Source organism: Curcuma longa, chromosome 4, assembly GCF_044706935.1.
Source record: "Curcuma longa cultivar G26 ecotype Majalengka, Jawa Barat chromosome 4, ITB_CL_G26_1.1, whole genome shotgun sequence".
NCBI classification, from domain to species: Eukaryota; Viridiplantae; Streptophyta; class Magnoliopsida; order Zingiberales; family Zingiberaceae; genus Curcuma; species Curcuma longa.
Genome location: NC_133864.1, coordinates 20,574,106 through 20,589,500, shown reverse-complemented (window position 1 = coordinate 20,589,500; position 15,395 = coordinate 20,574,106). Strand labels below are relative to the sequence as shown.

At 34.7% G+C, this 15,395-nt stretch overlaps 2 protein-coding genes across 2 annotated transcripts; both read left to right on the top strand.

Moving 5' to 3' along the window:
• The first annotated feature begins 741 nt into the window (after positions 1-741).
• Positions 742-5,889, top strand: LOC141826650 (hydroxymethylglutaryl-CoA lyase, mitochondrial-like). Its single transcript, XM_074713916.1, has 9 exons — positions 742-936; positions 1,609-1,807; positions 3,006-3,105; positions 3,554-3,733; positions 4,059-4,139; positions 4,230-4,393; positions 4,958-5,094; positions 5,261-5,376; positions 5,497-5,889. The coding sequence occupies exons 2-9, from the start codon at positions 1,641-1,643 to the stop codon at positions 5,725-5,727; spliced, it is 1,176 nt and encodes a 391-aa protein (XP_074570017.1). The 5' UTR covers positions 742-936; positions 1,609-1,640; the 3' UTR covers positions 5,728-5,889.
• Positions 5,890-6,748: 859 nt separating this feature from the next.
• Positions 6,749-14,449, top strand: LOC141828034 (uncharacterized). The gene is made up of 4 exons (XM_074715383.1): positions 6,749-7,001; positions 7,182-7,454; positions 9,110-9,200; positions 14,180-14,449. The coding sequence occupies exons 1-3, from the start codon at positions 6,773-6,775 to the stop codon at positions 9,163-9,165; spliced, it is 558 nt and encodes a 185-aa protein (XP_074571484.1). The 5' UTR covers positions 6,749-6,772; the 3' UTR covers positions 9,166-9,200; positions 14,180-14,449.
• The last annotated feature ends 946 nt before the right edge of the window (positions 14,450-15,395 follow it).

Below are 15,395 nucleotides of genomic sequence, written 5' to 3'. Positions count from 1 at the left end.
AGTTAGAGTTGCCGTGATATTTTTAATGAAATTTGCTTCATTTTAAAGATAATGAAACTCCTGAGTTATGACGTCATAGCATGCTTTATTTTTTCGAATGAAAACTGTGGTCCCAGGGCCGAGGCCTAACTAATTTCATTAACTCAATTAGTTGAGACCACCTAATCGCAAATCATAATTAATAATAGTAGTAGTGGTAGGTAGACGTTAATTATGACAAAGATGTTTTTAACCCAAGTTAATAATTAATTTATAATTTTTCATTAAATTAAACAACCATTTAGGCTAAAAATAGTACACTTTCTAGAACATCTACTTCCCAACACGTAATTGCTCCGGTAAACCCTCGTTGTCGTCAATGTATGAAAAATGACGAATAATATAAAGCCAAAAGGCCGCCGACTATTGATAGAACACGTGTCAGAATTAACGGCACCCAATACGGTGTCCCGTGCACCCCACCACACAGTGGATCGGTTAAAAACAAACGACGTAACTACTGACTCGAACCGTCAAATCCTACGTCCAGGAATGCGACTGAGTCGAACGTGAGCCGAGGATCGACGGCTCAGATAATTTTAAGCTCCCGGAAAATAGGGTGCGATTAATTAATGCTCGGTGCTCTGTGGCCGACGACGCGTTCTTGGTCCCCTCGTACGGCTTTCCTCCCACCTACCTCAAGTCCACCTTCTCCCTCTATTTCCTCCTTCGCGCGTTTGATTTTTTGAGGCGTCGATCGGAGTTGTAGGTGGGCGAAAAGGGCAAGGCACCAGTCTGCTAACTTGATAGTGCAAGGTCCCCTAACAATCAACTCGATCGAATCGCTTGCTTCGCTTCCAATCGAAGTGTACTCTTTTACCTGTTTGAAATTGAGAAAAGGAGAATCTTTGGTTCATCTGCTTGCTCCCTCGTTCTCTTCTGAGATTTTGGTTTCAGGTCAGCAGGAAACTTTCTTCTTTCTCCCCCTTTTTGTGATGGTTTGATGTTCCTGTCTGAGGAATAAATTGGTGATTTAACTTTGATGTTTAGTTTAGTTTTCATGATTCCACGATTCCTCGACCATTTGATTTTAGTTAAAGAAACTTCGATTTTCTTTTTCTGGGCTAAGTTTGTCTTTTTTTATTTTTCGTAGAATATAAACAATGTGCAAATGTTGTTTTTTAGGCGACGAAATAAAATGGTGTGTTTTGAGGTTCTGCGCATGACAAATTAATGCATTTCTGTGTTCATTTTGAAGTCTGGAGTTACCAAGTTCTTAGCATTCAGTCGAGATTCATTTTGAAGTCTGGACTTCAGTTGCATTCTTAGTTTTTTTTTTAAAAAAAATTTCTCTTGAAAACAAGTGTTATAATGTCATGTTCTCCTCCTTTGTAATTTTTCAGCAAGAATTTGAGGTGTTATTTTAACACAGTAGACTAGTAATTCTTCTTATTTTTGAATAATAATCAACTAGTTTAAGAACATACATTTCAACAAAATGTTTGTGGAAGTAATTATCATCTAGTTTAAGTATCAATTTTTTTTCTAGGAAGTGCATTAAAAACTTTTGTCATACTAATTTTTGTATTAGTTAAAATCTAAGGGCGGTGGACCAACTGCTTCTTGCAGGGGCGCTCTTATAATTGGCATTCATTGTAAAAATGTCAAGCTTAGAGGAGCCTCTAGGTTTTGATAACATGCCAAGATTGAGTTTTATTGGTAGGCTTCAACGTTCCACTTCCACTGCCTGTAGGCCAAGAGTTGATGACACTGAAGCTGGTTGTTGCCTAATTGAAGCCAGAGAGTGTAGCTCATCTAACAGTTGCAGGTAAGTTTGACAGTTGGATTATAGTTCATTATGATTTAAGGTTATTCCTTTTGAAAATCTCTAGTAATTAGTTTTATTTGGTTTTTTTACATTTATCTTAATTTTCTGCATGTGCTAAAATAGCTTTTTTCTGCATGGATTCCAAGAGTCAATAGATAGAAGTTTTTTTCAGTTCTCTTACTTTAATTACTTGCAGTAAGGGAAGCCAAAAGAAAGATTAAATTATTATTTCAAAATTTTATATGATAGTTGTCTAAAAAAAAAACAATCCGACCTCACCTAGTGGGATAAGGCTTGGTTGTTGTTGTTGTAGTTGTCTAAAAAACAAATTATTTTGATACTACAAAAAGTTGTGTAATAAATATATTAGGATATTATATATAAAAATTCACCAACCTGTTGTTTACATGATGTGAATTGACTATTTTCTGCTATTGTTCTTCAGGGAGAAATGCATTCGACATAAATATTGTAGGAGTGTTGTTATTAATGCTAGACCATGAGAAGATCTCCTAGAACCCTTTCCTGCAATGATGCAGTACTGTATGCCATAGGGTCATTAATATTTTTCTTTGTACTATTATATTCACTAATGCATTTATTTGTGGTAGATGGACTCCCATTGATTTAAAGTAAAGAATGGCTACTGCCTGATGGGCTATGATGGGAAATTTTGCACCCAAACTGAAAGCTTATATGTGATCTTTTATATGAAATGCCCAACTGTGTTATAAAGAAATCTCTCTGCTTGAATGGCTAATTTGTGAAAGTATTCACTATTATGTTGTAGGTGCATGAATAAATAATTGGTGGCTATGTCATGTCAAATGTAATTAGGAAAGGTACAAAAGGAAATTTGATGATTTGTTTACTGAATTAGAATTCTAACTCTTTTGTTACCAAATGTTCATGTTGTTTTTACCTTTCAAATGCTATGAATGTTATCACACTTGTGTTCCATTGTGATCCAAGAGAATTTCTTTAGTAGTGTGAATAAGAGAACTTGGTGCAGCATTCTTAGATAAAATATAATTTTGCATTATTTGCTTTGGAGTTTCATGATTTTTTTTTCTGATTTCCACTTTATTCTGAAATTACATGATCATAGTTCAAAATGAATTTCTCCTCTTTGTTTGTTTTAAGTCATTACTATTTTCTGTGGTCTGTTTCTAATCAGCCTCAACTTTCTTCTTGTCAGTGAAGATTATGGCTGGAGGAGACAAACAAGAGAGAAAATTTCTAGAGATTCCCTGGTTTGGTTATCACATGATGATGAGAATCAAGTGGTATTCAACAAGGTTTTTGTGACTCATTGGTTCAGCAAAATCCTTTTTATGGGTCCTCTTGGAATAACTTGCATATGTGCATTTTTAGATAGCAAAATTCCCTTGTAAAGAGTAATGGAAAAATGAATAATTTCAGCTTATTTTAATGTTGAGATTAGTATCAATACCAGAGAATGTTTTGAATTTAGAGTAATCCTATGTGTTGAGTAGAAATCGCATACCCCTTGAAACAGAACCCTGTTGTCATAGGACTTATGCTGGAGAATAATCCTTTTTCCCATGTGTTCATACATAACTTAGGTTTTCAAATTTTTTTTCAATTTGTTCTTCATATTCTTTCATTTGACTTTTGTTAATGCCCTGTAACTCATGTTATAGCTGGCCGTTGTTGCTTGATTTTGTCTTGCATTACATATTCAAGAAAAAAATATAATCAAACTAATAAATGTCGCATTTGCAGTTTTTTGGTGGCATGCCAAAATTTGTGAAAATAGTTGAAGTTGGTCCTAGAGATGGTTTACAAAATGAAAAGCACATTGTACCTGCAGCTGTAAAAGTTGAATTAATAAAGAAGTTGGTTTTGTCTGGTTTATCTGTTGTTGAAGCCACAAGCTTTGTTTCTCCAAAATGGGTACCACAGGTAATAACAGTTCCTATTGAGTCAATATGTTGTTTATTGAACTTGTAAATTTTTAATAGTAAAAAAGCGTAAATATACTTTTTTCAAAGGAACTTACAAAGGTTCACTTCTAATGAAGTGATGAACAAGAGAGAATGGTAAGATAATATAAGCCAATTATTCTTAAATTGAATATTTCTAATCTTATACAATTAGGACCCAAATTCTGTATCTAATTTCTCAATATAGTCTTCAAAGCTTGAAATATTTGATTGAGGGGAACAACATGATTCCCCATTCATGATATATTGAACCTTCAAATTTTGAGATCAGTATTTTGCTGCAGTTAGCAGATGCTAAGGATGTTGTGGAAGCAATTCATGATGTTCATGGTGTCAGATTACCTGTCCTGACTCCAAATCTAAAAGTAAGTTCAATAGTTTATGTCTGAACCTAAGGTTGCAGGGTAGCTCTGATTATCTGAGGAAGAGTTTATAGTTACACAAGGAATATTCAGGGATTTAAAGCAGCTATTGCAGCTGGTGCAAAGGAAGTCGCAGTATTTGCATCAGCTTCTGAGTCCTTTTCCAAGTCAAACATTAATTGCAGCATTGAAGAGAGCCTTACACGTTATCGTGAAGTTATTGCTGCTGCAAAAGAACTCAACATACCTGTTCGTGGGTACGACCTTCCTCCCTATCCATAGTTATCTGTCATTACCATTGTAAAGCTCAATCTCAACCAAAGAATATTTAGCTAGCTTTTTACACATTTTATCATACCTGTCATAGATTATACCCTCCCAACTTGGTGGTTTATCATTTGCTCCGTCTTCTTAGCCATCAATTCTGGTGTCTGTACAACTGCTGTCTTTTCCCCCTTGATATCAAATGTATGTTGTGTGCAACTGCTATTCTAATCCAGTGACCACATATTCTCGAGAAAACCTCAGTTTGTCCAGATTCTGGTTTGAATTTGGCTGCCAACAACTTGCTTGAAGATTCACATTATTTTCTTGTTTCAAGATGATAGGCTAATGCACTACTTACTGTCTAGAGTGCTATGTAGCAATGGGAATCCACTGGCTGTTGCCCCCTTTTCCAAATGAAAAGGGAGGTTCACCTCCGTGTGGTATTTGCGATATTCTCATTATTTTTTTTTCTTTCACATTTTATGTTCTTTTTTTTTTTCATTCAGCACTAATTTTTCTGATGGCATCTCAAATGGACCTCATTGAATTGATAGGTATGTGTCCTGTGTTGTGGGATGCCCCACAGAAGGACCAATGCCTCCAGAAAAGGTGGCATATGTGGCAAAAGAACTCTATGACATGGGCTGCTATGAGATCTCACTTGGTGATACCATTGGCATTGGTACTCTAGGTAAGATTGAGTAAACTGTTTTGGCTTTCTTGAGCCGAGCTCCAAATTTTAATGACTATTAAGACTGTCGATCCTGAAACATCAATAATGTGTTGGTAGTAGTTTTATCCACACTGTATCAATTCAAACACGATGCTAGTCTAACATGGATATTTCTGCCATGAAGGTTCTGTGATCCCAATGCTTGAAGCCGTGACTTCACTCATTCCAGTGGACAAGATTGCTGTCCATTTCCATGATACTTATGGCCAAGCACTTCCAAATATTCTGGTGGCCCTCCAAGTAAGTGAAATCCTCCATTTTTTTTCTAGGAAGCACATAGCCAATCCCGAATATTTGGGACTAACACAACTTGTTGGCGATAACCACGACTACTTCTAAACATGTCCATTGCTTTTATAGATGGGAATCAGTGTTGTGGATTCGTCTGTGGCCGGCCTGGGTGGATGCCCCTACGCGAAGGGAGCTTCCGGGAATGTTGCCACTGAAGATGTAGTGTACATGCTACATGGTTTAGGGATAAAAACCAATGTGGATCTGGGGAAGCTTATGGCTGCTGGTGACTTCATTTGCAAGCACCTGGGCCATCAGTCTGGATCGAAGACTGCCGTTGCATTGAGCAAGGCCAGCTGATTCGTCGAAGATTAATCATGTTTGAGATGTCAAAACACACATCGATCTTTATATATGTTACAGACCACTATACACCCTTAACAAGGGGTCGATATTCGATATCAAAGCATTTGCAATTTGAAGTTTGCATAAAATAAATGAGAAATTCAATTTGCCAGTGAAGTCTCTCTGTGCCAAATTGCACTTCACAGAAGTGATGGTTATTGCTGATTGTTGTGTGGACTGGACTGCTAGTGATCAAATTACTTATGTCTGTTCTAATTGTTGGTTGGTGTTTTTTGATTTAGGCCAGTTAAGATAAAAATATACAATTCAGTATTTTTGTTCTAATTATGTTTTTTATTTTGGATTTATTTACTGATTAAAGACCATTTTTATTGGGGATGATGCATTCTTATCTAATTAAGGCTCAATTGATCTGTTTTAACGTGTATGTATACAACTTTTTAAGAAAATACTAATTATTGTCCGAAATTTTAGAAGGCTCTAGATTCATGATTTTAAATTGATAAATAAATAAATTTATAGACGGGAAAAAATTAGAAGGGCATTTTTTTATTTTTACAATTGACATCTTTTTTTAAAAAAAAAATTTATATTAACAAGGGCGTTTTAAATCTATTTTTTAAAATCATCTCTCGTTGTCATTTTTTTATTCTTATTAAATATTTTATTAAAAAATATAGAATATTTTTATATAATTACATTATAGAATTGTACTTTTTATTTTATAAAATTAAGTTTTTGTTCTTTATTCAAAAGATTGTAAAACTATTTTTCTATGAAATTTTAATTAAATTATTTTTTTATAATTATAATTATTTTCTTCAATTAATATTAAATATTTTATAAAAAATATAAATTGTTTTTATAAATCTATATTTTTTTTATCACGTGGTCAATTTTTTTATTTTTTATTTTTATTTTTTTAATTTGTATTAAATTTTAATTTATGTCGACTAAGTTTGCATCGCTGTAATTGCGAAGTGGGGTTTCATCCATTCTCAGCTCCGCCGCCTCCTCTCCTCGCCTCGTGCCGACGGCGATGGCCACCATTGCTGCTGCCGTCTCTGCTCGAACTCTCATGACCTTGCTCGCTTGTCGCTCTTCTTTGACAACCAACACTACCGCGAGGGCTCTGGCTGTCTCTTTCCAAGCCCCTACTCTTCCGAACTCGTCTCTCTACAAAAGGGGTGTTGCTACACTCGTCGCCCAGTCGGTTCCGTTACCGTTCAAGAATCATGTGCCTTCCCTCTCAGCTCGGCACTTTTCCGGTAACATCTCAATTATCCATCCCATCGGAGTTTCGACTTATGTTGATGTCCATGAAAGTTTCATTTTTTTCCCCAGATCAATCACTTGTTTCTAAATGGATTAGTTATTTTTCCCTGTAAATTTGTTATCTATTACTACAAAACGCAATTTGTTGAATGACCTGTTAATCTTTGCTTCAGCACTGAGTCCTGAGATGAAATCGACACTAGATAAGTTGATTCAATCCCATAAGGTCGTGCTTTTCATGAAAGGAACCAAAGATTTTCCTCAGTGCGGTTTCTCGAACACTGTTGTGCACATATTGAAGACGTTGAATGTACCCTTTGAGACAGTGAACATACTTGGAGAGAATACTTCTCTGCGTGAGGGGATGAAGGAATACTCCAGCTGGCCAACTTTTCCCCAACTCTACATTGATGGAGAGTTCTACGGTGGCTGTGATATTACTGTTGGTAAATACTACATAGCCTATGACATCAAACTCTGATAGTTTCGGCTTGTCATGTTTCATTATCTTCAATAATATGATGATTATTTAATTAAACATAAGTTTCATGTTGGTAGTTGCTACGACTATTTTTTTTTATAATGTCAAGGATATAGCAAATTACCCATTATATATAGTTTATGTTCTACTGAACATAAGTGAAAGTGTTACACCTTTCAATCTTTTCAGTATGCTATACTGGACACCATTGTGACCATGGTTTCTGCTGAATGAAGAAAGAGATGTTCTATCAATCTATATCATTGACTTGATTATGGTTTTAGGTTTTACTGGACCCTGATTGAAGTTGTTACACCACCTTTCAATCTTCTTAGTATTATGTCCACGGATCATGGGCCTTGCTGATTGAAGAATGAGATATACTAATGATCTATATGGATTCAGACAAAGTGCTTTGGTGCTGATGGCCCATCATCTTTTCTCTATGCTACTCTTAGCAGAATACAAGATTGTTGTGCCCATGGTATTCGCCGAATGAAGAAAGAGATATTCTATCAGTCTATATCATTGACATGATATAGCATGCTAATCATGTCAATGATATAGCAAGTTATCTGTTTTATGGTTTCAGGTTCTACTGGACCCTGATTGAAGTCGTTCCACCTCCTTTCAATCTTCTTAGTATTATGTCCACAGACCATGGGGTTTGCTGATTGAAGAATGAGATATACTAACGATCTATATAAATTCAGACAAAGTGGCTTTGGTGCTTCTGGCCTATCCTCTTATCTCTGTGCTAATCTTAGCACAATACAAGATTTTTGGCCCCGCTCCTTAACTCTTCCATAATTAAAAATGGAAATTGCCTTGAAGGAAGAGACAGAATTGAACCAGACCTATAATATCAACTATAATCCATATTAATTGATCATAAGAAGAATCTGTATTAATCACAATCATTTCTTAATTTGTATTTGCTAATTAATGCTTTTCTCACTCTTATTCTACGTGCCCTTGCTTCATCAGGGTAACGTACCATGTCTTCTATAGTTCTGTTGAAAGGATCTGATAGATGCAATTTGTGAGGATCTACTAGTTGAAAAAATGCCTTCTAGTTTTATCAGCAGAAATACATATATGAGCTTCAGTTCTGCTAAGTATTATTTGGTTTCACATAGTTGATCAAATAATTATGGCCTATTTTAAAGAATATTGTAGATATTGCTGGAATATTTAAATCCGGTCAAATAAACCATAAAATTAATTATGCACACAGTAATAGAGATTTAAATATAAAATAAATCATGCACAGGAGTGAATTAGAACCAAATCAGATGTGCACTGAATGCTTTCTTGTGGATTCAATTGAAGATGTCACTCCCAGATACTATCGGAATTCGTTCGCATGTTCATGACTGTGGTGAGATGAGGAGTCTCTTTCAATCTTGAGCAGTAAAAATGGAGAGAAAAAAAGGAATTTTGTTGTATTGTATATGAGGGAAAGTGAAATATAATTAACTAAAATTTTACTTGCCTCTATGTTCTATATGGTTTTTAACTTCTACTTCTATGATGATGCAATATTCCAATTTTGGAGTTTACTACTGTGGCAACTTTTAGTTGCTGATGTTACTGTTTCTTGAAATTACTGTGAAACAGAAAAATTCAAGAGTGGGGAGTTGCAGAAACGACTAGAGAAAGCATTGTCTTCCTGATGGTCCTTCAGCTTCAGATAATTTTGATATTTCTGGTAATTGAATTATTTGATCACCTTCTAATTCCTTTCCAATTGGCTTTACAGATATATCTATCTAGTCTTCTCCATTACAACACTGACCTGAATTCGGAAAGCTATCCTGCTATTTAGCTATCTTGTCTCAAAATGTAGGTCAATCCACTGAAAATTTTTCTTATACTTCTCTCTATCATCTCTGATATCACACTGATCTCTTAGGTGAATCTTGTTTTTCATGTTGCTGATCAACGAGAATTAGTGTAACCTTATTTTTCTGAGCTTATGCATGATTCTCCTAACCTTTTGTTTGTTTGGATAAGTTATAATAGTTATGTTGCGGCAATAGTGATTATGCATAACTGTCACTGAAACATAGCTCTTTTGGGTAATGTTGCATAGAGGGAAAAGGAAGACTGGACATATAATATATTTCCAATCATGTAAAATATTTAAAACGTTCAGAGAGGCACCTGTGTCTAGATAATGTCACCTAACCTAGATAAATGAAGCTGGATTTTAACTAGAAGAAGCTAATTAATGAAGGTTTAGTTAGTTGAAGGGGATATATGCATTGGACGTTTATGTCTCTTAGAGATCCATGTTTCCAAACATGTATGGTCCTTGCTTGTCTGTATACAAGTAGAAAAATGCAAGTCTCAGCATCATTAAGATCTGAGGGTTTCCATAGTCCAGTGACTTAACAGAGAGCAATCAAGACTGATACATTAAAAATAAGGCAGCCAACCATGTCTTTCAAATGCACAGTCAAAAAAGAGATGACTTCAGTCCTGGAAGGACAATAACCTCATAATGGGTCCGGATCAGTTAGGCCCTTTTCCTAAACTTTAACTTAATGTTTAACCCACTACCATTTCTAAAGATAGCATAAAAGTAGTGTAAGGCCCACTACCATTTCTAAAGATATGATCAATTGTGTGTTTACAGATTTACAATACCAAGTCTATTGGAGTCATCACAGCGGGAGTGTCTTAAGGGGACTCATTGGCACAACAAAAATATTTTTTTCATTGATATTTCCTTGCAATTTTAGATGAAAATAGAAATAACTACTAGGATGAAAGTTCTGTTTGTACCTTTGTGGGTGTCACACAAAGTTTGCTCGATCTCTATGTCGTCCATGATATTAAGGCTTTCATATAGCATAAAAGTTATAACATCTATAGGAGGATGAGGGAGGCGTTGCCACAACAATGACATGATGATGGTGGTGCGAAGGTGATTGGTGTCAACTCCGGAGGAGAGAGAGGTTAAGGTTTAGAAATAACTTCATTATAAATCTTATCTAAGACCATTTATTTCTAGAGATGGTTCACATCTAATCTTGACTATCAAAATGGATACAATTTGTTGAGATTAATTAGAAACTAATTTCTTTTAACTAATTATTTGAAAATCTAAAAGATTCTTAAGATTCTAGAGTTTTACAACTCTTGTAAAATGAATTTAGACTCTTTTAAAATTCAATTTGAAATTTAATTAACACTTAAATAATTTTCAATTTGATCTTTTAATTTTAATTGCACAATTAATTATTACTTTTACAATTAATCTCGTTTTATTAAATTGAACAAATTTACTATTTATCATGATTAAATTCACTATTATCATAACAATTATCTTTTAATTAACTAGTTAATTAGGATTACTAACTCTTAATTATCCATGTGCCCTCCCTCAAGCTATATGCATCCCATGCCAAGAGTTTGTCTTATGCGTGCGACTTTGCAAACTTCTAGATATAGCAACAATCTTGTATGAAAAGCTATTTTATCCTTTTAGATACAGAAGTCTTGATTGACATTTAGCAAGGCAACAAAAATACACCAAGTCTTATGTAGCACTATTACCATATAAGATAGTCGATTTATTATCTTGTTTCACAACATGCTCTTAGAACTTAAATCAACATTTGTCTTATTAGGATTCAATACAACCATTACCCATTTACAAAAAACACCAATTGAGAACTCTTCCCAACTAGTTTTCACTATGCATCCAACGGTGTGATATATGGTCCTATTTACTAGAAGTAACAAGCGTCAAAGCGAGCTGATCCTCTTACAAGGCGATGATAGTAATCTCAAATTTAAGGACTAATTGTGCTCATCTACATGAGTCCTCTATAGGTACTCGATAACTTACTAAATAGTTCTCATGGCAAGTTGTCCAATGGGGTGTTCTCTAAATCTCACATGCGTGCTTATCTAAATATCACTATTTTTGTAGATGTGAGATGATCTACTACCGATATTACATAGCAGAAACATAGTACATACTATAAAGTCGATTTCCTATCTCAAAATCATCAATAGGATCGCCTCATGCTTTAGGATCATCCCACAACTTACTCTGTCTATTACTAAAGCAACAATGCTATTAGCACATTTTATTAAAATTTACCAGGTACATAAGTTAATTTTTTTAGTAATATTGCATTTATATTTTCTAGTAATTACCTTTATAATTTGATTGGTTCTAGACCACTAATACTAACAAAACCTCTGAGCTATCTTTACTTTTCTGGCAAACTAGATTCCATGAAGCCAAACATTGATACCATAAAAATTCCTCATGATCCAGTCAATTTCCTCTGCAACCCAAGAGGGTAACAAGAGAGCGGAGAATTGTTGTAATGTGTAGATGTGAGAACACTATTAATAAGTGTGTGTATGCGTCAAGAGGAAAAAAGGAGAAAAAACATATGCTAGTGGTCAAGCCTAATGGCAATCTCATCAAGAATCCTGTCCCAATAATCTCTATTTAGCTGATGATCTCCAAGCTGAACTGCAAAAATGAGGGATAGGTAATGCTGAATTGGAACAACCAAAGGCCCCAACTAAAGTTTCACCTCTATTTTGAGTCTTCCCAAGGTATGTGAGGGCAGATTTGTACAGGTTGATATGTAACCCGCTCAATAATAAGAAAGAGGAGATGACAAGTCTTGCTTTTGGCCTTGGAGAGCAAGAGCATCATATCATATTTGAACTAGAAAACTTGAAAACTTGAGGAGTAACTCACTCATGCCGCCCTTGAGAAGAGTACCTTCTTTGGACACTAGACAATTTTCTTCTAGGCATCTGTAATGAGAATGACCAAGTATGGTGAAAGGTGTACCTTACCTGATGCTTTTGCCACAAAAAAAAAATCAATTTCCAGTAACATCTTCTAGCTTTGTTGTGCCAAGAATTTGTGAGATCTAAGAAATCCATACCGTATGATGACCATTTAGTTGAAGAACATGAAAAGGAGCAATCCAATTTACATTTTCACTAGTTATTTTCATAGTTCAGCTTAATTGTCAGTCATTCGTGAACAAAGAGTAACTTTTTGTAAACAGTTATTATATTCATGAGAAACTTCACCATCAGTTGCTTCAAAGAATTAGACCTAAACTCAAACAGATGAGTTGCCCATTGAACCTTTGAAATGAGGGAGATGTATAGCTTAAATGATCAAATTCTGCCTCCCTGCTTTGAGAAGAAGAAAAAATAATAAAAAAAAATAAAAACATAGAAGGTCTGGTTTGATGCATTACAGGAAGCCAATTAGAATTCACAATTGAACTCGTTCAGCCCTGGGCTTTAATCTTAAGAGCTTAATGGAATACAAGATTTCAAGTTTGGTGAAGGTTCCTCTTCCTTCAGAATTTGGTGACCAAAAGCAGGGTGCGATTGAGGTCCCATGATATTTCTGAAGTGAACTGTAAAATCTTGAGCCCCTTGGCTAATGAGAACTCCAATGCAGCCTCCACAGCTGCAGTGGTTGCTAGGTGACAGAAGATGGAAGTTGCAGGAGAAATCGCCAAGGTAAAGTATCTCTTCCACATCGCCAATAGTTGACTTGGCTCAAGCGGTCACGAGCCAAATGACCCTTCCTTAACATTTGAAATAGTGGGTCCAGGTAATCCCGCTGCTAGCTTTATGGTCGCCAATTGAGGAGAGGAAGAATGAGGACTGCATGGCAATATAGATTGAGGAGAATAGGAATGGCTGTCATAGCCCCATGCCACGATGTTGGTGTGGCTATGGAAAGGAGGAGGCTTCTTCAGAATACTCCTCGGAGTTGGAGAACTGGTAAAGCAGATGCTGAAAAAGAGGTAGCAACCCCTGTAGATTGAACCTCAATTGTCAGGTGGAGCAGAGTTAGGGAACCAATCACCCTAGACTGTCCCTTATGGCATCAATTGCCCAGGTAGCAACCAAGCAACCATGGAAGCTGCTGAACTGTACCATCGGCTTCACTTCGTAGCTGAATCTTCAAAATCAAATCCTATAAAAACTATTGGTTCTTTCACTTATTTTGTGTACTTTTGATAGTATTAGATGGAAGGTTCTCACTTAATATAAGATTTATTTCTTTTCATTTTTGTTCATTTCTGACCAATTTGGCAAAAATAGACTTAGGGATGAATTAGTTGAAACCCTCATTTTCTATCTTCTTCCAACCAAAGCAAGAGAAATTAATCATTTTATCTAATTTTTCATTTTATTTCTCTTATCTGCATCCAAGTAAGTATTTAATAAAGACAACTGATTACTGTTAAGGTTGGATTTACTTGCTTGATAAATTAAGAGAGGGTGAGCATGAGAAAATAAACTCAACAAAATTACAAGTAGAGAGTTTCATCACTTGTGTATATTTTTATATTTCTTTCCCTCCGTCTCTATCGTCCCATTCATCTGTTCAAGTAAATTAATTGTAAAGCTTCTTAGTCTTTCAATTCCTTTCAACGTTTCATCGGTCTTTCGTCAAGGATCATGTACAAGTACATTCATTGTAGGGCTTGTTTTCTTTCATTTTGATTAAATTAAATGCCCGTTGGCATTTTGAATATTGTTAATTGTTTCTTAGTCTTATTTTTTCCCTTCTTATTTCTGTAAGATCTAAGTGCATGTATACATTTAAGTAATAGATGATGCTTTATTTTGAATCATTGTCATTGTCTAAAAATCCTTTGTATGTTCTTGTGGCAGGGACTGGACAAACATGTAAAAGGGGTTCAGAAGAAAGTTGCCTTTGCTTATCATTTATAGCGATTCATTCAATAATGCGAGATTTTCACTAATTTTATCGAGTTGCGCACTGTATCTTTTACATGTTTTAGGTGGATCAAACTTCTCTCTTGGATCATTTCTACTGGAATAGGTATTGATACATAATCACTTTTTTTTCCATAAAGACTTGTATGCAGATGAATGAATTTTACACATAAAATATATAACTGAACCATGGAAAATGTGAAGAAGGCGAATTTATTTATTTATGTTTTTTTGATAAAAGACGAATCTATGAGTTTTACATGATTCAGTAACAATATTTAATTTACAGTTGAAGGAAGCGATGTTTGTTGTATTATGAAATTGTGAACATGAAATGATTTTTATCTTTTTTATTTGTTGTATTATGAAGATTGTGAACGTGAAATGGTTTTTATCTTTTTTTATAGCAATATTTTGACTCAAGGATAGTACCAAGAAACATTGAACATATAAATTAGAAAAGGGCCAGAGGCAGAGACTTGTTGGGGAGTTTATGGAATTCGTAAGAAAAATTCAAATTGATGTACCGAAATTTTCAAATCGTGATGTATCACTTTTCCTTTGGTGCTAACGTAAATAGTACCGAACTAATTATGTATTCTGATTTATGCACCGAACTATCAATCTTTGTTAAGCTAAATTGAAATATGTTGTCATATGTAACATTGTCAATTGTATCAGAATCCGTATCTTAGCATAGCACTTGCACTCTTTACTATTTTTATCTAATATTTTTGATAAATAAAAAATTTATTTATTTATCATTAAAAAGTTCGTTCTATTTAAAAAAACAATTACTAAAATTCTTTGAAGGAGCTTTAACTAAATCAGCTCTACGTTGGAGAATCGATTTAGCTAATGTTTTTTTTTTGGAATCTATTACTTCAACGGTTCTATTAGCACTAGAATCGATTAATTTTGATAACGATTGATTTGATCTGTGAAAATTTTCACTGATTATTAGGATAAATCAAAAAATTAAAAAATACTTATAGAAATCTATCCAGAGGGTTAATGTTCTTAAGTCGTTCACTTCTCATTTTCTCTACAATATGCTGTAGTTGAGATTTGAATTTGAAATGATTGATTATTCATTGGAGGGCATAATTGTTGCACCATAGCCCGCAGCAGCTTTGGCTAATGTTGTTCC